Raw genomic sequence first — 26,787 nt, forward strand, 5'->3', positions numbered from 1 at the left:
CCTGGTCAAGTAGCAGGGGTCGCTACTGGTTGGACGGTATTTTCGCGACAAGGATCTGCCCACCGCCGGGAGACTCTCCGGAGCAGTCCAAGCCGCCGCCACCCTTCTCTGTAAAGCCATATGGAACGGCAGTACCGGATCAGTTGGGGGACCAACATCAAGGATGTCCGTCAGATCATCCTGCACAAACTCCCCTGGGGGAGCAGACCATCCCAAGTACTCAGAAACCCTAGCCATAAGGCGCCGGTACGAGGAATCGGCATGAGAGCCAGGCTCAGGCCTACAAAACTCCACCTCCGGAGAGGTGTCCAGTCCACTGGCATCATGCAGTGACTGTCTCAAATCGTCAAACTGACTATGGCCCGAGACAATTTCATCTGGAACCTGACTAGGAACCAGGCCATCAGAATCCTCATCCGCCTCTGAAATATAGTCCAGGTGGCGAAAAAAAAGGCACCCAAGAGTGCTTGCTCTTAACCAGAGCCTTCCTAGGGGGTCATCCCGTGCCACGGGGTACCTCCGACACGAAAGGCGTCAAGCGAACCGGCATCGGCACCGAGAGGATCGGCGTCGACGAAATCGGCGTCGACGTCAGATGCAGCGCCTCCAGCATCGGCGGCGTCGACACAGCCCTCGAGGCCGGAGCCCCGAGCGTGTCCCTCGACGACCTGAGCGTTGACGGCTTCGACGACTTCCTCGGAGCCGTAGCCTCGAGAAAGCCTGTCGACGCCCTCGACGCCTCAGACGTCGATGTCTTCCTCGAAGACCTCACAGGTGCACACGGTCTCGAACGCGTCGAGGACCGGGACCTGGAACGGGTATGTCGAGAACGAGTCTCCTTGTCCGAACGGGACCTCTCCCGTGACTCGTGCCGACCACTATTGCGAGCGGTGTCTCTCGACCTCTCACGACCGACACCACTCAGGGGCGCGGACGGCTTAGTACCCTGCGACTCAAGAATCGCCAGCATTTTCCTCCGGAAGGAAGCCCATTCCTCCGGCGTCGCACGGCTGGTGGGGTAAGCGACGTGCCGGGCAGAGTCCTCCGAAGTGGACCTGGAAGACGACCGGTGTCGGCGCTTCTGAGAATGCCTCGAAGAAGCTGAGGAGTGGCGAGACCGACTCCTAGAAGGAGACCCACGAGACTTCCGACGATGACGCGGAGAGTCACCCCTTGAATCATCCTTCGAAAGCCCCGCAGACTTCGACTTCCTGGGCTTGGACACCCGACCTACCGACAACTTCTTCTTACGTTCGCGTAAGGCTTTGGACGTGAGCGACTGGCAGTCGATACAGTCATCCGTGTCGTGGGCCTCCCCGAGGCACCAGAGGCAAGCGTTGTGCGAGTCCGTCACCGACATCTTGGACCCACACTCCCCGCACTTCTTGAAACCCGGACACGGGGTCAAAGACGAAGTAGAAGACATCTTCACACGAAGGATTTTCACAAAACGAACAGGTTCGAAGAACCGAGAAGAACAGAACTCCAAAGAGTCAAGGCGTTAACCGAGATTCACGAAGCAACACGTTCGCGGAAAAAACGGAACTGAGGCTACGGGTGTCGTGCGTCCTACTTATCACATCGGATGACGTCGGACGTCGGAGGAGGCCCTCGATGACGGCGCATCGACGTCATCGACACAGGACGCAGACGCGGAAAAAAGTTTCCGAAGCAGCACAGCTGTGGTGATTACATGTCATAGATATGGAATACGTCGGAGGACCCAATCCCCTCGAAATAAGGATATGAGGTGAGACATGTCCTGCAAAGGACACATGGGACAATAACTGATACTGCTATCCCATGATCTGATATACCAAATCTCTTTTTCACTCTTTCTCCAACTTCTTTCCCATGGCAATGCCATTTTTTCCAATCATGCATGGGTACATGTTTGGTATGACTTTGCAACTTCACTGTTTCATACATTTATTTTTGACTGATGTATAACAATCATTTACAATGGCACCATAATATATTGGTTTTATGAAATATTATTCACACTAGTTTTCGTTGTTATAGCTTTGAAAAAGACCTGACTAGTCGAAACACACATCAGCAACAACTAAGGATTAAATTAACTTTACTGCTTAACATATGGGACTTCGATTGTTTCTTTGCATAACCCAGACTAGGAACACATTGATTTGTATTTTGATATGGCTTGCGTGTGCATTATGCAGGTATCTTCCGTCTTTACCGCATTATTTACAGTGATTTAGCGCATAGTCACTGCACCTGTGGGTATGCAGCATACCCAGAGGACAATTAAACACACAAACCTAGCACAGTAACAAGTGGCTCCTAATGCCTTACTTCCTCTCTTCACAATAGGCCCACACCTATGTCAACAGCCCCAAGCGTGCAGTTCTTGTACTGCTGGAATGTCGGCACAGGCCTCCAGCCAGAGATACACACACACCCCCCACACTTCAGGGCTCTTCTCAATTTCACATTCCACCCTAGGGTTTCTTCCTTCTTTGCCCGGTCTGGGCCTTGGCTCTTTCTCCCCACTTTGGGGTTTTTTGGTGGTCTCCCCACTCTGAGGCTCGTCTCCCTCCCCACGCTGGGGTGTCTCGGAACTCTACCCGCTTCGGGGACTTTGTCACTTCCTCTCCCTACCCAGGCGCTTCTCAGTATTCTAACCTCGCCCGGGCTTTTCTCACTCTCCCCCCACTTTGGGGCTTCTTGGTTCAATCCCCACCTCAGGGCTTCTCTTTCCCCACCTCTGTTCCGCTGGAATCACCATCTAGGTGTAGGTGTGTGTAGGTAGGTGTGTGTAGGTAGGTGGGTGTGTGTAGGTAGGTGGGTGTGTGTAGGTAGGTGGGTGTGTGTAGAGGTGTGTGTGTAGGTAGGTGGGTGTGTGTAGAGGTGTGTGTGTGTAGAGGTGTGTAGAGGTGTGTGTGTAGGTAGGTGGGTGTGTGTAGAGGTGTGTGTGTGTGTAGAGGTGTGTAGAGGTGTGTAGAGGTGTGTGTGTGTGTAGAGGTGTGTAGAGGTGTGTGTGTAGGTAGGTGGGTGTGTGTAGAGGTGTGTGTGTGTGTAGAGGTGTGTGTGTAGAGGTGTGTAGAGGTGTGTATGTGTGTGTAGAGGTGTGTGTGTAGAGGTGTGTATGTGTGTGTAGAGGTGTGTATGTGTGTGTAGAGGTGTGTGTGTAGAGGTGTGTATGTGTGTGTAGAGGTGTGTGTGTAGAGGTGTGTATGTGTGTGTAGAGGTGTGTGTGTAGAGGTGTGTATGTGTGTGTAGAGGTGTGTGTGTAGAGGTGTGTATGTAGAGGTGTGTATGTGTGTGTAGAGGTGTGTATGTGTGTGTGTAGAGGTGTGTATGTGTGTGTGTAGAGGTGTGTATGTGTGTGTGTAGAGGTGTGTATGTGTGTGTGTAGAGGTGTGTATGTGTGTGTGTAGAGGTGTGTATGTGTGTAGAGGTGTGTATGTGTGTAGAGGTGTGTGTGTAGAGGTGTGTATGTAGAGGTGTGGGTGTGGGTGTGTGTGTAGAGGTGTGGGTGTGGGTGTGGGTGTGGGTGTGGGTGTGGGTGTGGGTGTGGGTGTGGGTGTGGGTGTGGGTGTGGGTGTGGGTGTGGGTGTGGGTGTGGGTGTGGGTGTGGGTGTGGGTGTGGGTGTGTGTGTGTGTGTGTGTGTGTGTGTGTGTGTGTGTGTGTGTGTGTGTGTGTGTGTGTGTGTGTGTGTGTGTGTGTGTGTGTGTGTGTGTGTGTGTGTGTGTGTGTGTGTGTGTGTGTGTGTGTGTGTGTGTGTGTGTGTGTGTGTGTGTGTGACCAGTGGTGCTCCCTTGGAGAGCTGTGCAACCTCCCCCCCTCCCCCCAAGCCTCCTCTTGCGGTGGAGCAGCTTACGCGAGTAGTCCAGTTGACCCTGCGTCGGCTAGTGTCTACTCTCCATTTCCACTTGCTATGTGCAGGGATTTGTGAGTGGCTCCTCCGGGCTTTACCTTGGTCCTCTGAGGTACTCTGCGCTCGTTCGGGCTGGCATGCCACAGGGCTCCAGTGGTTCGCCCGCAGGGCCTCATCACAGTCAACAGTTTGAGTCCTTTGGCGCAACTCCATATCTGGCATTCTCAATCTCCAAACATCCCCACGCCCAATGTGTGCGGAGATGCTATTGAACTCCGGAGGCTGCACGGATACTTCTTTCTGATTGGTTCTTGTTCTGACATGCCTCCAGGAGGCTGGTCTTTCTACTGTTCTACTGTTCTGCTGTTTTCCAGGAGGATTGAATAAAGTTGGGGCTAGAAGCCATGCTAGCCATTAAAGGGGCCATAGGTTTATTCCACACCTTTACTCCTATATACCTCACAAAGCTGGACTTCACGTCATTAGGTACACAATATTAAAGCAGCATGATAAATTCCATAGTACAAGTCATATATTCCATCAACCTAAAATACATGAATACACAAACACTGTAAAACAGGAGCTTGTTAACCACATACAATTACCATAATAACATAGTTAATCAAATACAACTTAAGAAATGTCTACACTCCTGGTGGCGATAAACTGTTCCAACAAAATGTATGCTGCCACATTCAGTCCTATCTGTCTCTTTCTCCAAGCTATATGGAGATAGTTGTTCACTGGATAGGCCAACAGTTCATTGTCAGTTCTGTAACAATTCATGGCTTGGGTAGTTGTCAAAATCCAAAAATCTAGGTTTCAAGTAGAGTTTACTTAATTCCATATAGCTGGGATAGATTAGGAGGAAGTACAATTCATTCTCAACCATTGCCTTACAGAGATGGCATTTATCAAGAACATTCTTGCCCCATTTGTTCACAGGAGCACCCAATGTCAAAGTGTCAAGCCTAAAATTCAAACGGCATAATCAATTCTATAGTACAATTCATACTATCGACACAAAATACACCAATATGCAAAACAAACAAAAAACAGGAGCTTCTCTAAGGTGTTAGTGTGCAGTGACGCGAGTCCCTCTCTGGGAGTTTCCTGTCCCCTAAGGGTTGAGTCACCTTCAGAGAGATCCCACTTACCCTGACCCCAGGTGGGTTTTAAGCCTAGCAGGCTCACCTCGTAGTTCCAAAGGGGGTTCCTCCCACCCCATGGGGAGAGGAGACTAACTCCTTGGATTCATCAGTGACCAGATCCTTAATTTTGCCATTTCGCCCCCCTTAAAAGAAATACTGTTCTTAGTGCATTGTTTTGCCTTCTGGGAACAGACCTCCTGGCAGCAAACACTGTACTTGCTTTTGGGCCCTGCGTTGGCAGGTTATTTATGATACTCTACCTCAGTGGTCCTAGTGGTCTGTGTTAGTTGGGTTCTGCAGGTCACCTTCTAACACATTTCCCCATTGGTTAACACTGGGGCTTGAATGCTGCTCTGCTTTTCTGCTCATGGGGTAGATGGGTGTTGAAACCCTACACTACATCTTTTCTTCAGGGTCTCCCCACTGGTGTCCTCTGCGGTCGATTGCTTGCTTCTGGGTACCTGTGAAGAGAAACTGAAACATACCTGGTTTTTCCTGTTTCCCATGTGACACTACAAAACTGGAATTTTTCTAGGGTCCCAGGAGTGCCGCACCAAGCCCAAGATTTTTAGAGACTTCCCCTTATTTATTAGGGATTTTTATATCTTTATATTATACTCCTTCCTAGGGTGTACATTGGTTCACTGTGTGTTATTACGGTTTCCCTCATTGGAGTGCAATATGTCCTTCTGGGTCTAGGGACGGTCTTCTGTGATAAACCTGAAGGCACTCTCACAACTACTACCCAGGAATCTTCTGCTCAGGTGGCCAGGGAAGGGACATCACTTTTGGATACCGACCCCGGGGGGAAATAAGGGGGGAGGGGCGGACAAGCGATGGAGGATCACCTGAGTGGAGGGTCCTTTGGGATTGGGTGCCGGATGGTGAGACATAGTATCCCCCTTTCCTAATACTGACCTACCCTACCCTGCCTCAGCTTTTATAGGATGTTACTGTTCATGTCATATTCTAACCCATGAATTCACACTAAGTACTGAGATGAGGAAGAAGCCTCAAAGAGTAATGGATACTTCCTATAGGAAACACCACTAGTACTGGGATGAAGAAGAGGGATCTTTAAGAATACAAGGCGGAAAGTCAGGCATGTCCCAGTAATTGGTCTAAATGGAGTCAGGCAAACCAGGCCAAAGAATCACACCAGAAACCCCTTGATAGGGCTCCGGTGTTTAAAAGGTGGAGCACAAGTAAGCTGTGAGAGAGAGCAGCAGGAAGGCCTGTCTAACCCGTGCTGAGCCAATGGGGAACGGAACACTGAGATGCTGAAAAACTGCAAAGTGAAGCAGAATGCGGATGCGTGGCCAGGGAGCCAGCGAAGTCGGGAGTAGGGAGCCGTGGAGCAAGCTGGTCCTTTCATTCTGGCTGTACAATGCTCGTTCCCCTGAGTGGAGAAACCAACCCAGGAGTGTCAGAGAAGGAGGCGGTGAAAGCAGACAAAGTGGAAATTGGGCAAGAAAGTAAAACCCAAGTTAAGATGACAGAAAACTCAGGCAAGGGCAACTGGTTACGAGACCTGTAGTGGGTGGACCTTGCAGTCTGTCAACTGCACCTAGAATATTGGGGAATTGTTTTGTGCATCAGTGCTTTAAGCTTGGGGAAGGGAACCTTAAGCTCCTGTTGAACATTGTAAGACTTATTTTTTTAACCAGTACTTCGAGCTTGGGGAAGAGACCCCAGAGCTCATATTGGAACAGTGTGAACCCAGTAAACATTGTGTATTGAAACAGAGTGCGTTTTGAACTTGGGGAGGAGAACCCCAAGTCCTGATGGAAAATTTGGAACAAGCAATTGTCGAAACAGTATCCTGAACTTGGGGAAGAGAGCTAGAAGCAGCTCCAAATTTTATTTTGAACACTGTTTAGTTAATTCAAAATATCCCTACACTTTGATTAGTATTAGAAGGGAGGGCAAGCATAGGTTCTGACACAGAGAGACTTTTGATCTGGACTTACGGACATAGACCTGATAGGAAAACTCCCTCCATAATTATAGGGCAGGTTGGGCCTTATACCATCCTGATACTTAATTAAGATAATACTGTTGAATTTAAAATCTGTTGTCTGTCTCACCTCTTGATACCATGCTTGTGTCACATTCCTAAAATATATCTGGAGTTTGGTAGCCCTCCTGACTGTTGCAAATTGCGGTCCCCCGTACAAGTCATCTAAAAGGTATAATGTGTTATTTGCACATGCATTATGTATAATACTTTAAAATGTAGTAAGAAACTGGTGATATGTTCTTGGATCCTGAATATGACGGTAATTACTGGGTGTAATATTGTCTAGGAGGCTTCCCTTTAACTCACATCTGAAGATCTATATGTATTGCATCAGCCACTAGGTAAGGGGCTTACACTTTAGTGTAAAGAGCAATTTAGGCCTTAACTGGTCATTTACCTTTTGTTTTACCTAAACTATGCTCTGCTATGTTTTCTGTGTAACCAGAGTGCACATTTCTCATATCAAATATTTTCTTTGTGGCCTTATAATAAAGTGTCTATATTTTCAGTATACCAGTGGGGTGAACTCTGTTGTCGTGTCTATTTGAATCAATTGTACATCCCTGACAACCTTCTTTCTTCCTACAGTTAAACCAGACTGCTTTTCAACTATTACCATCGAACAGTATGGCCTTTCCTTTTGGGTGACACTGTTCCACCATTAGGCTTGGTGAGAACACAGCCTACACCAGAGGGTTGTGCAAAAATCTCCCTAAAACCTGCACCACAGAGGACTTATATCTCATTAACTTTTCAAGGATTAGTCCACGCTAGTGTCGTACAAAAGGGATGGTATGTATGAGTAAAAGAAGTTTTCTTTCCGTGTGGTTCAAAGTCAGTCATGAAGCTCACAGGATGGACAAACGTCTAAGCGATCCCATCACCAGTACAACAACTTATTCACCGACTAAGCTCTTAAGAGTAATATAGTTTGTGGGCATTGAGTGATAAGGACAGCCATTGCATTATGAGAACAGAAGGACTGCCAGGTACAGGATAGGTGATGGGCAGCAAAAATCAGAGTTGCAAAGAGCAGCAGTGTTTCCAGAGAGAAAAGCGGCAAGTGAGGGCCTGCGCAAAATATTAATTCCATTTCTGATTACCACAATTAGTTCTATTCATAAAAACAATATCAGAGTTTAAAAACCACTGATACCATTTTGCTGGTGTTTGGTAACTTGAGTAAAAATAGCTTGTTGGGTGATAAGATGTGAAACCAGTAGACAGTTATTTCTAACTGTTGCGTTTCCTGCACGGTTTACTCAAGCAGATGGACACTCCGATGGTAACCTCTACGAGCATATGCACTGACAAAATACCAATGTTATATCCGATGCAGAATATACATGGAAGAAGAAGGGGAATATTCTGAGTATTTGCAAAACAAAAGACACAGTTTTAGTGCAAAGTGTTGATGAAAACCATAAATATAACACTTGAGTAGTTCTCTCAAATTCTCCTTACCTGTGCAAGATTTTGTGGAGGTGTCCAAGAGGCCCCAAGTCTCAGTAGGATTGGAGCACATTATTGTCCGAGGTCTTCTAACAGAAATAGGGACTTTAGCATAAAAGCATTGATAGTGGGAAGGAAGGGAGCAGGAATTAAGCCAGAAAAGCATAAAAAACAAGCAGAAGTGAAGGAATACAGACCAAGCCTAGGTGACGAACTAGAACAGCAGCTGCAAGCAGAGTTCAACACAAGTGTTGCCTGAAAATGTTTAATAGTCTTTTGCATATGTGTATTCTCTTCTAATCTCGAGTCTCGGAAGTGGTGACTGCAGTTTGCAGCCCACCATCTTTGAACCGTGTCTCTATTTCTCAAAGCCCTTAATCACGTGTTGAATATAACACTATTGTCATAATATAATGGATGACAAATGGGGTGCTTGGATAACACAATACAATGGGAAAATACAATACAATTCTATATGAGGCCATGAATATCTCATCTGAATCACACAAAGATGTAATTCTGTAGGTAAACACGTTTTTTCTCTCAACTTTGTCAATTCCGTATGTGTAAACAAAACTATTTAACATAAAAACACACAATTATTACAATAAAATAAAAAGCTGCATGCAAACATTGCAGCAATTAAGTCAGAGAAGTTACGAAATTCAAAGTCTGAATTCAAAGTCTAGTGCTTTAGGAACATGCTCACTCAAGTATATTCAAAATGTGTTAGATATGTTTTGAAGAGTTCATCTTACCAATGCAAACTCATCTACATGATGTCTGGTTTTGTGAACTTCCCCACTTTTGGCATTCGGGAGAATAGCAGATTCAGCTCCTTTTGAGAACAACACCTTTTCACCTACAAACAGACATGTTAATTGTGCTGCATGTTTTTTCAAATTACAGTATACACATAAATGCATGTACAATAGTTGTACTCTAAGTTCCATCTCACCTGTTGGACTCTGTACAATGACACTCATCCTTCGCCGATTCGGATCAAATTCCAAAACATGAAGCAATTTGTATCTTAAAAAAGGAAGAAAAAAAAAAGTTCTTCATCTTAGAAACATTTGAGATTTAACAAAGTCCCTTGTAAAAAATTGGACATAAATCAACGAGTTAACAATAAAAAAAACATTAAAAGAAATTCCAATAGAACATATTTGAGTCTGATGTCTCAATTTTGACAATACATTTGTAGGGATACCTAATACAATAGATTAAGTAGCCAATTACAATAAACTGCATTTGGTTTCTCTGACGTTTTCCTTAAATTGAAACATATGACTATCAGAGGAGCTAAAGGTTTCAAAGAAAACTACAGATCAAGTTCTTTTCCCTTATTTTGTATGGCATGTGAGATCTTACACGGGGCAGAGGATGGATTGGGTCAGTCTGTTTTATCACTGAATTCCCCATTTGCGTAGGGTGGTGGTTAACTATACTTAGGACTTGATTACTAGGCCATTGAGTATTCTGTGAGATTAAAATAACCAAACCAATGTGAAAAACCAACATTAACTATTACCGTTCTTAGTTAATTGCTATGCAACGTGCATCACCCTGGCCTTTACAACAGAGGTTTATTCTTTTCAGTGCAGAACAAGAAACATTTTGCTTTCAGTTTGCTCTAAAAACAAAACAACAGTAAGTACGCAACTGCTGACCCCTAAACCTTAGGATGATAACTGAATGCAAGTAAAATAGGCCCCATCAGCTGAAAAGGTCACATGTACAGTGCTGCTGAGATGCATTTTTCTACAACCTGGCCTGGTGGACAGATTTTAGGAGGCCACTAGTTCTAATGAACAGATGCTCTGAGAGGTTAGCCAAATCCCTACCAAGGTAGAGTGGAGAGCTGTCATGGCTTAGTCTCAGGAGTGTGTGAGTGGGGCCAGAGGCCCTCAATGAGTCTACACAGTATGGCACACAATAATTCAACTCAGACAGTCGGTCATAAAAATAGTTATTTATTTTAGGCCTTATGAAGACACTGGAAAATTAATATAACAGGGAGTATTATCATCACAACACTCCATAATATAAATATAAACAATCACAATTAGTTTCACTTTATAAACATCCGATAACTTAATTGAGCAAAGCGGGCAAGTTAGATGCAGTAAACAATAGGATTTTGCTCTTCTAATTTGCTTTCTAACTCGAGAAGTCCAAACCGTAAGCTGAATGGGGCCTTGTGCATAAAACTCACAGGGTTCAGCACAGTATTTCTCTTCAGTACGAAGATGGAATGGGCTTGTGGTGGTTAGAATCATATTAAAAAAAAGAAAAAAGGCCAGATGGCGGGCACCACCTAAGTTGCAAAGTTATTCCTATTGTCTTTATAAATACGAAGTAGTGAGTTACTTAATTCTTGAGGTGCAAACCGCCAAAAAGTCTCCAGCTTTTGACAGGCTTTAGAGAGTATCTAACTACTCAGGAGCACCACGATTAATGCACTCATAACTGTATGCTTTAATATCTTTTAAAGGCACAGACTTTTACCAAGTTACTAGCACTGAATTGGGTGTATTTCTAACACGCCAACGTGCAAGTAAGCCATTTTTTTCACCTTTCTTCCAGTATTACTTAATGTATGATTGGTTGGCAACGCTGTTAACTGAATACATATCCCACTTTAGGAACGTTCTAGCTCTTGAACCGTGTATGGTTCAGATGATTCGACAAGAGTGATATAAACAATCAAGGTACTGGATCTTATGTTCTATACAAATACTCTTTTGATAGCAAATGGTAATGTTAGTTACATTGAATTATTTTATGATCACTATGCTTGTTTTGTTATTTTATTTCTTCTGAAACATCTTGAAAACTACAATGGGGACCTTGGTATGTAATATGCTTATATATATATATGCACATGCATTCTATGTTTTGAAATGTAAAAAAATATTTGTTTGCAAATAGGGGGCACAGCCCTGATGGAGATCAATATTCTCCAAAATGCATTGGCAATATTAAAAGCTTCCTTCTTTTTTTACATCAACCCATCGTGGTGGTCTACTATCTTCCAGACAAGAGTTATGATGGAATATATAGGAACTGTACGACCAACCTCATGAATATAGCATGCACATAACTGTGGACATACAGTATTCCCCACAAATAGCATAAACAGAATAATAGATTTATATGCATACTTTTTCGAAATATTAAAGTAACCTCAACTCTGAGGTACAAGAGAGAGATCAACCGTTTAGCAGGGTGTGATCACTCCGCTTTTTGCATTTAGGTGAGAATCATATATAAATATAAGTTATGTGTTAGGACCCTCCAGACATTACTTGCTACACCACATTGGGAAACCCCACCCCTTTCTCTGAATTTCAGCCCCTTCACACATGAGACGGTTGCCTGAAAATGGCAAAACATCAATGTGGTCGTAGAAGGACCGGACAAAGCTTGTTTTAGGCATCACGACGCAAGGAACACAACTCAAAGGTCGCTATGGCACCTCAAAAACCAGGTTTCAAGGCCCCAAGATGCACCCTTTTCGAGATATTTGCAACGCGACAGGGTGAGGCGACAGGGTGGAGGGTAAATTGTTGGCAATCAATGATCATATAGGGCGCTGTTGATGTGCTTTGCACGCTTAAGAAAACTGCACTGAGAATGGGTGCGTGTGGCTGGCTGACATACTCCAGAGCAGATGTGGAGGGGAGGTGAGAATTGGCGTTCTGCAGCATACTGGGACCTTCTGTGCGCTCCCCCTCCACCCTGTCGCCTCACCCTGTCTAAAATGAAGCTATGTATTCCAGCCTAATCAAGGTTAGAGCATGTGCGAATAAGACAGATAACTCAGGTATAGTAAGTGACATTTAGGTTTGAGAAGGTGGCAATTGACTAAAATACAATGGGCAGTACATTTGATTCAGAAGCAGTAGGCAGCACATATGTACAAGGTGGCTATCATAAGCAGGCTAAATGCAACTATCTTGGGCAAACTGAATGCAGTTATCATGGGCAGGCTAATTGCTCATCACAGGTAGGCTAAATTCAACTTTCAAAATACAGCTTTCAGGGGCATGCTAAATGCAACTATCATAGGCAGGCTAGATGCTGTTGTCAAGATACATTATAATGGCAGGCTAGACGCAGCATTCAAAAGGCAATACACCTTTAAACGTTTAAATGCAGCAATCATATGTAGCGCAGTAGCTAGTGGAGGCATATGCATGTGTAGCTGAGGGCCATACAGTAAGTATACCTACTAAGTGGTGGTGTAACAGGTGAATAGGGTTAGCTAGCAGTCGGCATAGTTTGGGTGCAATTAACTTTACATATGCAGTAGCAGGTACTCAGCGTTCACATGTGGGTTACCCGAGATGTAATACAGTGGCGGAACACCAGTTGGATATGGTGTGCAGCTGTGGTCAGGTCCAGTGGATAGTCTGGGTAGGTCCAGGAGCCAGGGGGCGTGATGGTGGTGAGCAGGGCAGATGGGGGTCGGGCGTAGTGTCCTGCCACAGCCTGCAGCTCGGTCTGGCCTCTTGATGGTAAAGGGAGCCAATCAGGGCTGGTGGCTACAAGCGCGGGTGGCTGGAGGGGGTGCAGGCACTCGAGGCGGCCATCTTGGAATGGTAGGTAGCCTCGTGTAGACAACAAAGGCCAAAAGGCATCCAGTGCTTTTGGAAGAGATGCAGCACCCTTCTAAAGCTTGGGGGCTGGATGGCGGCTTGTAGGTATCAGGGTTCACGTCGCGGATGAGGATTAGTAAATGCCGCAGATTTTCGGCAGTCAAGCAGGGATCCTGACCTAGACTCTAATCAGTGCAATGGTAGGGGGCGCCGCATACAGGCTCCACCAGCGAACAGGCAGCAAACAGGAAGTTGGCCTTTTTCCTCTGGCCTTCTTCCGTGTGGCCGGCTTCCGCCTGCCGGGAACAATGCTGCTAGGTTAAGCAACGCTGTTGCTTAGAAACCGGGCCGAGCCTCGGTTTCATCCCGCATCGCGCCGGCCATTAGCAGGTCAGGCGATGCACGTGGAGCGCGGCAGGCCCAGGGCAAACAGCTGATTCCTTCGGTCTCAGCTTCGGTGGGGGTGCAGCTCCAGCGACACAGGGGAATCAATGAAGAATGTAACACAGGCGGTGTTACAGATAGGATGCTTGTGCCGTACCAGGCACAAAGAGATGGAAGCAGTCTGCTCCTGCAGACCGAGGGGGAAGAGGGCTCCTGCCCTCTCCTGCCTCTAATGAATCCCGACTGGTCTGGATGAATTAATTTGGGGAGGATTGTGTCGAGCCCATTGCCTAGTACTTTGGCATGTATTTTGGCATCCACATTTATTAAGGCTATAGGGCGATAGGACCCACAATCAGTCTGATCTTTACCCTTCTTATGTATTAGGATCACTTTTGCTTCGTCCATTGTTTTGGCCGCCTGTTGGCCGCACTGCTGCAGACGCTGGTAAAGCTCTCCCTGCCGCCCCTCTTCACCTACCCGGTGGGGTCTGCTGTCAGTGACCCCCACGGGGCTCCGACCTCCGCCGTCAGGGGGCTAGGCGCAGGACATCAAAGGGATCCCACGCCGGTCTCTGCCTCCTCCAACCGCTCGGCCCAGGGGCTGTCTGCCGAGGGACGCGATGTGCTGTGCCTGTGCCGGGTAGCTGATCTCCACCAGACCTATTCGGGGGGCCGAACCGCGCTAACCTGGATGACTCGCTCTGCTCCGGTGGCTTTCTATGTGAGCTGCGGGTGCCGGGGAGGCCTGGTGCCGCTTAAGAAGTAATTGCAGAAGCTACGCAGGTCAGGAGCACGGGAGTCGCGGTCCTCACAGATGCGCAGCCATCTTCAAATCCCACGTCAACAATATTTTACCATTGCCTAATGACACCAGTGTTATTAGGGGGACTTATGGAGGAAAGGGGACTAAGGACTAGTCACTACGGTGAGTAACTTATTACTTTTATGTCCCGTCCCCTTTCCTCCATACTGTATGGGCAATTACAACTGAATGTAGCCCCAGGGTGGAGAGGAGACCCTCCTTAAGCAAATAGGTTCCTTAGAACGGCCTGTCCAAATGCTTCATCGGACTTAGAGCCGGCATCCAAACAGTAATGCTTGCAGAAAGCCAAAGCGGTGGCCTAGGTGGTCGCCCTACTAATGACCTGCCATGGGACTTGCCGTTGGAATGCCATGGCCGTGGCCCTGACACTGTGGGCGTGCATGTTAGCTGGTAGAGGCTTGTGCTGCCCCTCATAGGCCTCCTTGATGGCGGCAACCATCCACCTTGCAACAGAGGCCTTGGATGCTTGATACCCGGGCCTAGCGCTCCCAAAAGGTGACAAGTGCGTCCAACTTGCGGAAGCTCTTGGTCCTGTCCAGATAGAATTTGAGAGTGCGCCTGACATCAAGGCAGTGTAATACTCTACGAGTCTCGTCTTTGGGGTCAGCAAAGAACGTATGTAAGACTATTTCCTCATTTACATGGAAAGATGAGGGTACCTTAGGTAGGAACGCAGGGTGAGTCTGCAGGACTACCTTATCCCTGTGAAAGGTGGCATAGGGTTCTGAGGCCACCAGAGCCTGTATCTCGCTGACTGTGCGAGCGAAGGTGAGGCCCAGTAATAAAGCTGTTTTAATTATGACCAGCCTGATGTCCGCGGACTCCATTGGCTCGAAGGGTTTGTGTGCCAAGGCACCCAAGACCACATTTAGGCCCCACAGAGGGTGCAGCTTCCTAATCAGCGGGTAAAGCCTGGACAGGCCTGCCAAATGCTTCTTGACCATCGGTTTGGAAGATGAGAAGACTTCCTCCTCCGAATTTCTGTAGGCCCCTATGGCCGAACGGTAAGTGCGACATGTGGCCACCTGTACTCCTGAGTGCGCAAGGTGTGCCGAGAAGGAGAGCACATCATCCAGTGTGCACCTGAGGGGGGTCAATCTCCTTAGAGTCCACCCAATGACAGAACCATGTACATTTACTCTTATATTGGCTCCTGGTAGCCTTGCTCCTGGTGCCCTGAATGATCCCTATATTAGCCTGAGAGAGGCTCATGTGCTTGAGGGAGACTTGCTCAGGAACCACGCTGCGAGGGATAACTTCTGCGGGGCGGGGTGGATGACCCTGCCCCCCCTGCTGGGAGAGGAGAAGAGCTGGTCCCGTCGGAAGGTGAATGGGTGGTCTGTCCGAGAGGCTGAATAGCTCGGAGAACCACAGTCTTGCCAGCCACCACAGGGCTATCAGAATGATGCTGAGGTGCCAAGATTCCTTTATCTTGCGTATCACCCTGTGTACCAGGGGAGTGGGAGGGAAGGCATATGCGGTCATGCCATCCCACCGTATCTGTAAGGTGTCGCCCAGTGAGCTGGGGCCCAGACCCTGTCAGGACGCAAACTGCTGGCACTTCCTATGCCTCCCGGAGGCAAAAAGATCCACTTGAGGATGCCCCCATCTGCTGAAGAGCTCCAGCAGTACCTGGTTGTTCAATTGCCATTCGTAATTGTCCGCTCCCAGTCTGCCGGTTGGCCTCCCCTGGGAGGTGGACGGCCGTGAGGAGGATGTCGTTCTCCAGGGCCCATTCCCACATGCTGATCGCTAGGGCGAACAATGGTGGGGACCTGGTACCCCCCTGCTTTTTTGACATAGTGCATACTGGTGGAGTGGTCGGTCTGGATGAGGACGTTCTTGCACACAATGAGCAGAAGGAAAGCTCTGAGGGCCAACCAAATGACCTTGAGCTCCAGCCAGTTGATGTCAAACTCCTGTTCCTGCAGGGTTCAAACTCCATGAATGCTGTGGCTATCCAGAGTGCTCCCCCACGCCCTCTAGGGAGGAGTCTGTAGTGGTAGTAGCCTGGGGAGACGGCTGCCAGAAGGGCCTGCCCGTCCGCAGGTTGCCGTCCATGGACCACCATGTGAGGTCCGGGCGGATAGAGGGAGGGATGCTGACCAGCTCTGCTTGAGAGCCCTTCTTCTGATTCCATGATACTGCGAAGTGCAGCTGCAAACTTCTTATCCTGAGTCTTGTGTGTGGCACGGGTAGAAGGACTGCTCCCATTATACCCTATAAGTGCTGGTACCACCAGGCTGAGGTCACTGCCCTGGTAAGGAAATGAGTAGTGGCTCCCTTGATGGTTGTAATCTTGTCCTCCGAGGGAAAGACCCTCTCGGAGCTTGTATCCCAGATGACACCCAGGAAGGTGAGGATCTGCGTGGGCTGCAGCTCAGATTTCTTGAGGTTGATAGTAAACCCCAGGAGGTCGAAGGCTGCGGGAGGTTGGGTTTACGTAAACCTCAAGTGCCTTCGCTGGGACAGCTCGGCCTCAGTCCTGTCAGGCTGTCAAAATAGTCTGTTTTTTGTTTCTAATGCCCGGATCCCGCCTCCGCCAGCGCACGGCATTTAATCACTGGTGCTAGCGCACCCGGAAGTGGCATGCAAGTGGGCTGTTGGGCTGGGAGACTCTGGAGCCACATTGCTTTTCGCTGCGTTTGACAAAAGACAAAGTCAAAGTGAGTGAGTCTGCAAGAGGAAGCACAAGTGGACATTTGGCTGCGTAACACACGGCCGCATGGTGAAATATTGCAGCCCATGCGCTGAGGGACTTTCTTTGGGACCTGTTTGGGGAACTGGGACTGGGACTGGTATTGGGATAGGGATAATAGGGGAATCCGTTTGAAATACTCACTTCCTCTTTCTCTATTGCTTCACAGAGTCTGTTTTTTGTTTCTACTGCCCGGATCCCGCCTCCTTCAGCGCACAGCATTTAATCACTGGTGCTAGCGCACCTGCGCGCGCACCCGGAAGTGGCACGCAAGTGGGCTGTTGGGCTGTTCGGCTGGGCGGAGGTGCGGAGTCGGTGAGTGAGTCCCCCCTCTTTTCTATACTAGGGGTTAGACCCTAAATAGGCCACCATGGCAACGGTGTTGCGCAATGGGAAAATTTGCGCCATAAAAACCCCCGGGCCAATCCCAGACGTAGACACACAGGCCATACAGAGTGGCGGTATTGAGATAAAATCTAGTACGGAGGTGGATGTTAATCATGAAACCATGACCTTGGGTGAAGGACATACTGATCAGAAAACCATGATTCCCCCCCGGGCTATTATTACCAAAGAGGAGATCTTAGAGGGGGGGAAGGTGGATGAGGAAACAAAGGTAAAAATGGCTGCTATTAAACAGGAAGTGGAATTTGCCTATATGCACTCGCAAATACAAACAAAAATGGGTGCGCAATTCTTGGGGGAAGAGGATATCTCTTTCGTGCCTGCGGGCCTCTCATTTGAGACCGAAATCCCAGATCAATCAAGTACTTTGAGTGTAAAAGACCTATTTGAACAAAAAACAATTGAGGGGACAGAGAATATGCCAGAGGAAATAAATATCGATGTATCTATGATGGGGCAAGCAGTAAGAACGGAATTGGGGAGGCGTGCTAGGCTCTCAAGGGGCCCCTCGACACCTGTAAATGCCCCCAGAAATGGGATTGACCAAGTCCATCTACTTAATACACTTCCGAAATTGAGTTCGGCTACATCATATAGATTTTTCTCCTCAAATGCTAAATTCCCGCTACCATCTGCCTCAATTTTCACTAATACCCAACAAGGTTGGGGGGAGGAAGAGAATAATGTTATAGAGGTGCAGGGGGCCACCATACCAAAGGGGAATCTGCCGATCCCTGTACTGTCAACCCATACTAAAACTTCACCAATTTTGGGAGCCTCCCTCACTAGTTTGCCCATTAATGACAGTAATGCCAAATTTGAGGAATCACTACCAGTATTATCTAGAATATTAAACCTCCTAGATAAAGGCCATGAGCTTACCCATTGGGAGATAAAAGATCTGAAAAGGGTTGCTTTTGATACTCAATTAAAGCTAACTAGAGTAGAAGGTTTTCTCATGGGCAAAGATGAAAGGATGGCGTCCTCAAAAGAGAAAGAACCCATACAAATCCCGAAAACAAATAATTCACAAAGCACTCAAACCCTGGTTAGTGGAAAGGAGACTGAGTTATGCTAGTGTGATACCTGTGGGGATTGCAATGAATTTACCAAAGGAAAATAAAAAAAATGATGAGAAAAAAGAACAGAAATTGGAGCCAGAAGGGGAATAAAAGGATCTTGGAGGCCCTGAAAGAGCTATCAACGAAAATTTCTATTTTAGAAAAGTGCCTGTTGGATTTACCTGGAAAACTGGTACCCTTAATCCCTGTGGGACCAGTAAGGTCCCGACAGGATGAAAGCCCTATTCTCCCCTCTCCACCTGACAGTCCATCGGCACTTGTAAAATTGATGGAACCTGTTGATGGTGCAGGGGCCCTGGTCGATGAGACAGAAAAGCAAAAGGAGGAGGGGAGTCCGATGGGGAACGGCTTCTTCCTCTCAAGAAAACAGAAACGACTGGCGTTAAAGGCAAGCAAAAGGCTGATGAAAAAGGGACGGATGCCTGCTGGACCCGAACTCCGTAAACTAGAATCAAAGGCTTCCCCGAATGAAGTTGCACTATCTGATTTAAGACAACTCAATGAGGAAAGTAGGATGGCCTTACAATTAAATGCTGTTGACACCTCAAAAGAAAAAAAAAAATCTAATGGAAATATTGTAAACGGGAAAGATTTGAAAAAAATGGGGAAAACAAACCCGACTCAGAGGGAAGATATTAGATCAAAGACAACTGACAAAATTGTCAGAACTGACAACGAGAAAGTACAACCATTACAAATGGATGGGGAAAATAAAGAGATGAAACAGTCACAGCTTTTTAACTTCTATAAGGTTTTGGAGAAGTCGACAGATTGGCAGATATTACCCCAAGACCTCTCTAACCGTTTGGCATAAAACCCTACCACCTCAGCAGAATCTAATAGATTGGGTTTTTCCTCCCTACATCCTACACCATTGGAGATGGTTAAGGCCACTGGTGAGAATTCGATTGAGGTGAAAACAAATTTCCATCACGGGATACACCTATTAGATGGAGCCAAGAAGGAGTACCCAAAACTAACCCTGAAAGAGGTTCAACAAACCCAGTCCAGGGTTGATGGGGCCACTGCAAATCTTCCTGACACCATAAAAAAGATTATGATGGACCTCCTTTCCGATTTGTCTCGGCTCTACAACAAGGATCTGGGGGGGGGGGGGGAGTGGATATGAGACAAAAGAAGACCAACCACGGGCCACAAATGAGATACCCACTATTTCCCTAACTAGGGAAAGGGGGACAGAAAATGCTCCGCAGTCACAGTGGGAGCAACCAGAAAGAAATTCTATTCAATCATCCCCGAGGCATGGACCCCCTTATTCTACCGAACCCCATGACTCGAGGAACCCCACTCAATATGAATCAGCTAGACCCCAACATGTGAAGGAGAGTGATCTCAGGAATGTAACGTGGCAAGACATTTCATTCCCGGAATATCCGAGTATCCTCCTCTATAATCTCTGTGACATTGGTGGCCCTTCCTCGCTGAAGAGACCACGCATTCTCTCACTATTCAATGAGGTCCCTCGACTCAGGATGATTGGAACAGCGGACATTTGTTTGGTGGATTTCATCCATCCCTCTCGTCATGACCATGTCCGCATTGTTCCCAATTCACAAAAGATTTTTGAAATGATCATTCAGGAGGTGGAACAATTTAATAGAATGGGCTATGATATCCTGATATTGAGCAATGGTTGGGAGAGGGGAAGTGCTCAGGAAATTGAAAAAGTAAACCCTAATCCCTGTAGAGATGAGGTAGAGACACGAAAAGAAAATATTCAAACCTGTAAAGGAGGGGAGGGGCAGGATTTGGCTTGGTTAGCCCAAACACTTATATATCGGAAATGCAAAAAATTAACCAAAACCTTTAATGTCACTAAAGTGGTGGCCCATTGGAAATTCCTTTCATGGAATTCAAGAGGCCACTTGAATCTGATGAACTCTCGGGAATTGTGTGCAAAACTTACATCATTTAACATATTTTGTATACAGGAAACTTGGTTGACTGCTCCGATACAACTTGACGGTTTTATATGTACACATCTTTTGGCCAAAGCTGGATCACGTGGAAGACCCACGGGTGACTTGTTCGTCGCAATCAAACTCAAATTAGGTACCTGTATTCTGGAATCGATTGAATTAATGAATTTTGCACTTGCCGTTGTAGTGAAATATGGAAGGGACTCAGTTTTTGAATTGATGCTTGTTTTAAATATTTACTGGAATACTCAAGTATCTCTGGGCAATGCCATCTCATACTTTAACAACTGCCTCGCTGCCATGCTGCTTAAATACAGAGGAATTGATATTATAATTCCGGGTGATTTTATCTCTGAAATTAAATATGGGCAAGGAATTGGGAAAAAGATGGGCGTATCATTAATAAGGCCCACGCCTAGCATGGAGAAGGGGGTCGCTGTTGCCAGTGCTATCAAACAAAATACTATTAATGGTGAAATCTGGAGGAACTTCTATGAATATTGAGGACTGGACCATGTTAATGGCCTATTCAATTCCTCTTTGTATGAGCATACTTGGTCGAATGGACATTATAAATCACACATTGACCATATCTTTATGTCAAAATCTATATCAGCACTATGCTCGGAATTTCATATAAGTGGCCATAGATTCTTGGGAATTATTATGGCACCAAATAACAGAATATCTAAACAAAGCCCAATGCAGATAAACTTGATAGTGTCATGCGGTGGAAACCGCATAACTTGGCACGAAGGAAATGTTGACAAACTTAACATAGTCTTCGTTGAAGACTTTAACAGAATGTCTCTGTCTACCAAAACACAGTGTTATTCGGTCCTGCATTTTACTGACCTTATTAAAAACTTGATAGGGAGATTAAACCTAATAAATATGGCTCTTTGAAACCAATCCATTCACATATGTATGATCCGCTGGTAAGGCAAAAAAGAAATCTTGCAAATCGGCAAATAAGATCTATCTTGAGAACCAACTTGACTGAGGTAGAAAAAAAGAGAAAAATTACACAAATTAAACAAAACAAAAAAATTTGGATGAAAAATCATAAGTGTGTACTACAAAATAATGATAATATTGCTATGTTAGCAGCCCTAAAGGGAACATCGGGTCGTGAATTTTGGGGATTAATAAATGCGCTTGAAAAAAGACAGGTAGTACTGCAATCTGTTAATGTACAGTCGGATACCTGGGGAAAACATTTCTCAACCCTTTACAAAGGAAAAATGGCCATGACGTATGAACTCCTACTTATAAAAGAGGGGTCTTGGGGTTTTGACTTTACGATTAATGATATTGAAGCCCAGATTAAGAGGTCTATCAACTCAAGAGCGGCCGGCCCGAATGAGCTAACAAATAATACCTTGAAGAAAAAAACGGAACACTGGGCAAAATCGCTATTTATTCTCTTTAACTCCATTATACAGACCAAGACAATTCCTCAATCATGGAGGTTATCCTACGTTGTGCCTATATATATATATAAAAGGGGGGACAGAACCTGTCCGACAAATTACCGCCCGATTTCAATTATGGATGCTGATTCCAAGATCTTTGCAAGTCTAGTACTACAGAGAATTGAGGAATGGGCAAACCAAAACAATATCTTACCCCCCCAGCAGTTCGGTTTTCGTAAAGGGATGGGAACTGAAATAGGCAGACTGATTATTTGTTTACTCTTAGAAAAGGCATGTAAAAAAATGGCAACACCTATATACCTGGCTTCAGTAGACCTGTCGCTCGCCTTTGACAAGGTGGACAGGGTGAGACTTTGGACAAAATTATCCCAAATGGAGCTGCCGTCCCATCTACTGACAGTCCTTATTAATCTCCATGAAGACTCTGCAATTCAAGTGAGACTAAATAGGTCGGGAGATCTCTCCGAAATAATTCACACTAAGAATGGTCTCAGACAAGGGTGTCTATTTGCCCCCACTCTTTTCAATCTTTATACCACTGATGCTGACCTCCCTCTCACGAATTTCTCTTTGGTCTCTCCGCAAATTGAGGGCATTAAAATATGTTGGAATGCCAATGCGAATGACCTGCTTTTGGTCGATAGTACCCCAGTGGGTTTACAGCGAAAACTTAGAGCCTTTTCTATATACGCACAAGAAAATGAACTGGTGATAAATGAAAAGAAGTCTCTCATCATATCCTTTACCACCAGGAAGAGAACTATGAAATGGCCAATAAATACATGTTTGCTAACAAAAGTAAGTTCACTCTGTTATCTGGGGTTCCCTATATTTGGGAGCATCTCGATATTCTCTTATTGGAATTTCTACCTGGAGAAAACAGATAAGCTCATCCTCCTAATGAGGAAGATCTCAGGTAAATTTTGTAAATTCTCTATCACTCCTCTGATTAGGTTTTATAACCTGAAAATTCTTCCAAAACTGATATACGGCATGGAAATCTTACCGTTTGAAATATATCGTTTGGTACAGAAAATGGAATCGAAGATCTGACGAAAAATCATTTTTTATCTGCCCCAATGTGTTCCGATACCTGCAATCCGCTACGAATTAGGCCTTATCTCATTAAGCATGAGAGTAAAATGGAAAAAAAATGACATTATATCGGAATTTAATGATATCTACAAATAATTCCCTTTATACTCTATTGGGCGGTAGATTAAGAAGGGGATCCAGTGATTCAGTATGGATGCAAAATTTACAAAAAAACTGTGTAAATCTCCTCAATAACATAGATGTTTCCCATGAAATGCTATTCACTAATCCAATGGAAGTGAAAAAACGGCTGCAGTGGTCAGACTGGGCCATCACCACGAAAAAAGTGGCCTCCTCAAAGATCTATAAACATCTGGTCACTGAGCGGAAAAAGCTAGGCACTTTGGAATCCTATTTAACCAAATTCCCTGACCCTGTAAAGAGAGCAATCATCTTACGCTTTCGCTTCAATGTGCTCCCTACTGGGGAATTTCGAGATTAGATCTGCCATGAGCCTAAAAATTCCCTGTCGCTTTTGTCGTTGTGCTGACACGACTGAATCACTTGAACATCTTCTTTTAAATTGTTCAATAATAGCGCAACAGAGGTTACACATGTTCGGAAAATTTGTTCATGACCCCTCTAGGGTCCACACTGAATTAATATGTTGCTACATGTTACACGGAAAGTCAAACACACTAAAGCTAGCAGTGGTCACCTTCCTAGTAGAAGTGTGTGGTTTGGCTACCCTAGAAAGAACAAATTAATAATCTAAAATTCACGCTAGAATTTTAATTATTCACTAAAGGACAAACAAGGCCTTTCTTTTTCTTTTTGATGTTCGACTCTTATTTAGGAAAGTCTGAAAGATGGAAATGTCGTGTGAGCTTCTCTTTTATTTCGTCTCCGTTTTTATGGTCTGTAATATGAACTGTATAATATGATTAATGAGTTTTACATTTGGAATAATGTTGTAAATGTATTCTCTTTTTTTCTTTGTAATATTGTGAAAAATGTTATTTTAAAATTTTGTAAAGGTTTAACTTTGTTTAAAGCAGATACAAATTAAAAAAAAAAAAAAGTAAACCCCAGGTGTGGAGTGTGTTCTTCAGAGCGGAGGTGGTGTGTGTAACCCCCTCTGGCGATCTCGTCCTGACGAGCCAGTCGTCCAGGTATGGGTAGATGTGGTGGCCCTGGGCCCTGAGGAGGGATGCCACTGCATTCATGAGTCTGGTAAATACCATGGGGGCTGAGTTGAGGCCAAAGGGTAAGACTTTGTATTGGAAATGGCAGCCCATGATCCTGACGGGCAGGAAGGAGCGATGTGGCTACCAAAAAGGGACGTGCAGATAAGCGTCCTTCAGATTCAGGGAGCACATCCAGTCTCCCTTGTCTACAGTGTCTCCGCAATGAGTGCTGGCATAACCATCTTGAATTTCTGAAGATGGAGGGAGAGGTTGAGGGTGGATAGGTCCAGTACAACTCTCAGGCCAGCCTGGTTCTTCTTTTGTATGGTGAAGATGCTGGAATAGAAGCCCAATCCTCTCTGGGAGGCTGGGACTTCTTCCACTGCCTAGCTCTCGACGAGCAACCTCTGCCAACAGAGTTGCCCTCCCAATCTGTGGGAGTGGAGGAGAAGGAGGGACCGCTAGGCGGTACCCTGAGGATATTACAGAGGATTTGGGGACCGAAAAAGTCTGGTGCCAAAATTGCACGTGGAAGGCAAGCCTGTTCCCCACTGGAGACACGTGGACCCGAAGGGACAAGTCATGCTTTCTTTTACTCGAGGCTGTTGCGGAGGAGGGGGACTGGAAGAAGCCCTTGCCCCCCCCCCCTTTTGTTGTTTGTGCCAGTGTTGGCTCGGCGAATGGTCAGGTTGCCTAGACCTTCGTTCTAGGAAGCCCCGGAACCCGCCAAACGACTGCCCCCTGTCGGAACGTTGGTGCAACTGGGTATACGCCTTGGGCGTGGTTTTCGTTAGGATAATGATTTTGCAGTTTGCAAGCTGTTTTTCTTTTCATCCAATTCCCTGTTTGTGGTAGAGTGGAAGAGATCACTATCCTCGAACGCAAGGTCCAATATGCGTTCCTGGACATCTGGGTAAAATTAAGTAGCCCGAAGCCAGGCAGTCCGTCCTTCTCATGTCCGTGGCGATCTAGATGGCCCGGACAGAGGTATCGATGTGGGCCATGGTGGATTCATGATGTCCTGCGCTACCAGATTGACCTCTACTAGACCAGTCTTGAAGCGTGCCTGGCTCTGCACCGGAGGTTCTGGAAGGAAGTCCACTATTTCCCGCCAAAGCCTCTGGTTAACAGCTGCCAGCATGGCATCCGTGTTGGCTTGACGCAGGTGCAGGGAGGTGTAGGAGTACAGATTTTTTCCGTACGCCTCCAAGATCTTATCCTCCTTGCCTAGCAGCGCTGAGGACGACTGAGGCTTCGAGTAGAGTGACGCCGCAGCGATCACTGAAGAATGTGGTTGAGGGTGCGCCAACAGCAAGAGTGGATCCTCCTCCATCTGTCAATACTGGACATTGAGGCGCTGGTTGGCAGGTTGGGCTGAATTTGGCTTGAGCCACCCCTTTTTGGCCAAGGCCACAACGTCTTTCTGCATCGGGGTACCAGTTTTGGTAGGGGGTCTTAGGGTGAGGACTTCTGCTAAGACCCCCACACCCTCCTCGGGCTGCTCGACCTCGGGTTGAGGAAGGCCCAAATATTCTGCAAAGCCTGTCGTGGAAGGCCTTTGCTGACGACAGCGTGCAAGGGTCCTCCTCCTAGTCTGTCCACCAGAGTGTCTGGCTGGTCCTGTGCCGGTGGAGGAGTGCTGGGCGCCATGAGCTGCGGTGTGGGGACCGAAGCAAGAGGCTGTTGTGGAGTCACCGGAACTGTGGGAGGCAGGGGAGGCAGAATCGAAGCGGCCCACAGGGCAACTGTGGCTGTGCAGGGGCCTGTGGCACCAGAGCCAAGGGAGGAATAACTATGGGCGCTGGTGGAGTGACCGGAGGGAGCAAGTCCCTAACTGCATGAGGGGTTCGCATCAACACCAGGATCCTTTCGAAGAACTGGTCTTCGGAGGCTGAAGAGGTGGCAGGAAATTTTGAGTGGCTGGAGGCTGCTGGGGCCGGAGCGCACTCTGTCTCGGTTGCAGGGTGAACCTGCCCTGCGCTGCAGATGGATAAACTGTAGGCCACGTACCTGGTTGATACCAGTCCCACTGTTAGGGAGAATTCTCAGAAATGTGCTAATTCCCTGCACCTTAGAGACCCCCAGCAACTTTGCTGGATTTTGAGGACTTGATTTTTTTAACCTGGAGAGAGCGAGACCCTTTTTTACCCACACTCTCGTATTTTAATGTGAATTCTGAGCTTTGTGTTTCTTTTGGTTATGGAGCCTGACAAACTCCATATGCATCTTTTACATTGTGACACACAGCACCTTCAGTGCAGTGGTATAGGGAAGTCTTTCAGATTTCCCAGAGATAAATACCTTCTCTGGGATAAACTACTGTTTCCCAGAGCAGTGAAGTGAAATAGACTTTACTTACAATTATAACTTTCTAGACCCAGCACACACTATCTTACATTAGGGTGTTGGAGGGGTTACCTAGTATCCCGTTTGTCTAGCTTCTCATGTAACATTTTTATGTTACCCTTCCCTCACTGAATGGCTGGTGGCAGTGGTTTCGTTTTAACTACCGTGGTGTGCATTTACCGCGGGCTGCGTTCGCAGTAGCAGTAGAACACCCAAGGTTGCCATTTTGTCAAAATGGACGCTGTCTTCTTTTTTCCCCCCATTTCTTTGTGGAAAGATCCTTCTTGAGATTTACTCGGCGCGTCAAAACAGGTTTGGTCCCATTGTTTGCTTTGCCTCTGGCGGGATTCACGAGTGAAGCCCGCCTCTGGCTCTAGCGT

The 26,787-nt window shown here is 46.4% G+C and overlaps 1 protein-coding gene across 7 annotated transcripts in view; it reads right to left on the reverse strand.

Annotated features, from left to right (window-relative positions):
* ATP11B (ATPase phospholipid transporting 11B (putative)) overlaps positions 1–26,787 on the reverse strand; it is a 1,683,501-nt gene that overhangs the window by 1,150,282 nt on the left and 506,432 nt on the right. For all 7 annotated transcript variants that reach the window (XM_069618659.1, XM_069618656.1, XM_069618658.1 and 4 more), the window contains 2 exons: positions 9,424–9,497; positions 9,224–9,327 (listed from right to left, as the gene is read on the reverse strand). In XM_069618659.1, coding sequence (XP_069474760.1) covers positions 9,224–9,327; positions 9,424–9,497 — 178 coding nt within the window. The remainder of the gene's footprint in view (positions 1–9,223; positions 9,328–9,423; positions 9,498–26,787) is intronic.

The sequence above is a fragment of the Ambystoma mexicanum genome, chromosome 10 (assembly GCF_040938575.1).
Source record: "Ambystoma mexicanum isolate Mex_15411 chromosome 10, UKY_AmexF1_1, whole genome shotgun sequence".
NCBI classification, from domain to species: Eukaryota; Metazoa; Chordata; class Amphibia; order Caudata; family Ambystomatidae; genus Ambystoma; species Ambystoma mexicanum.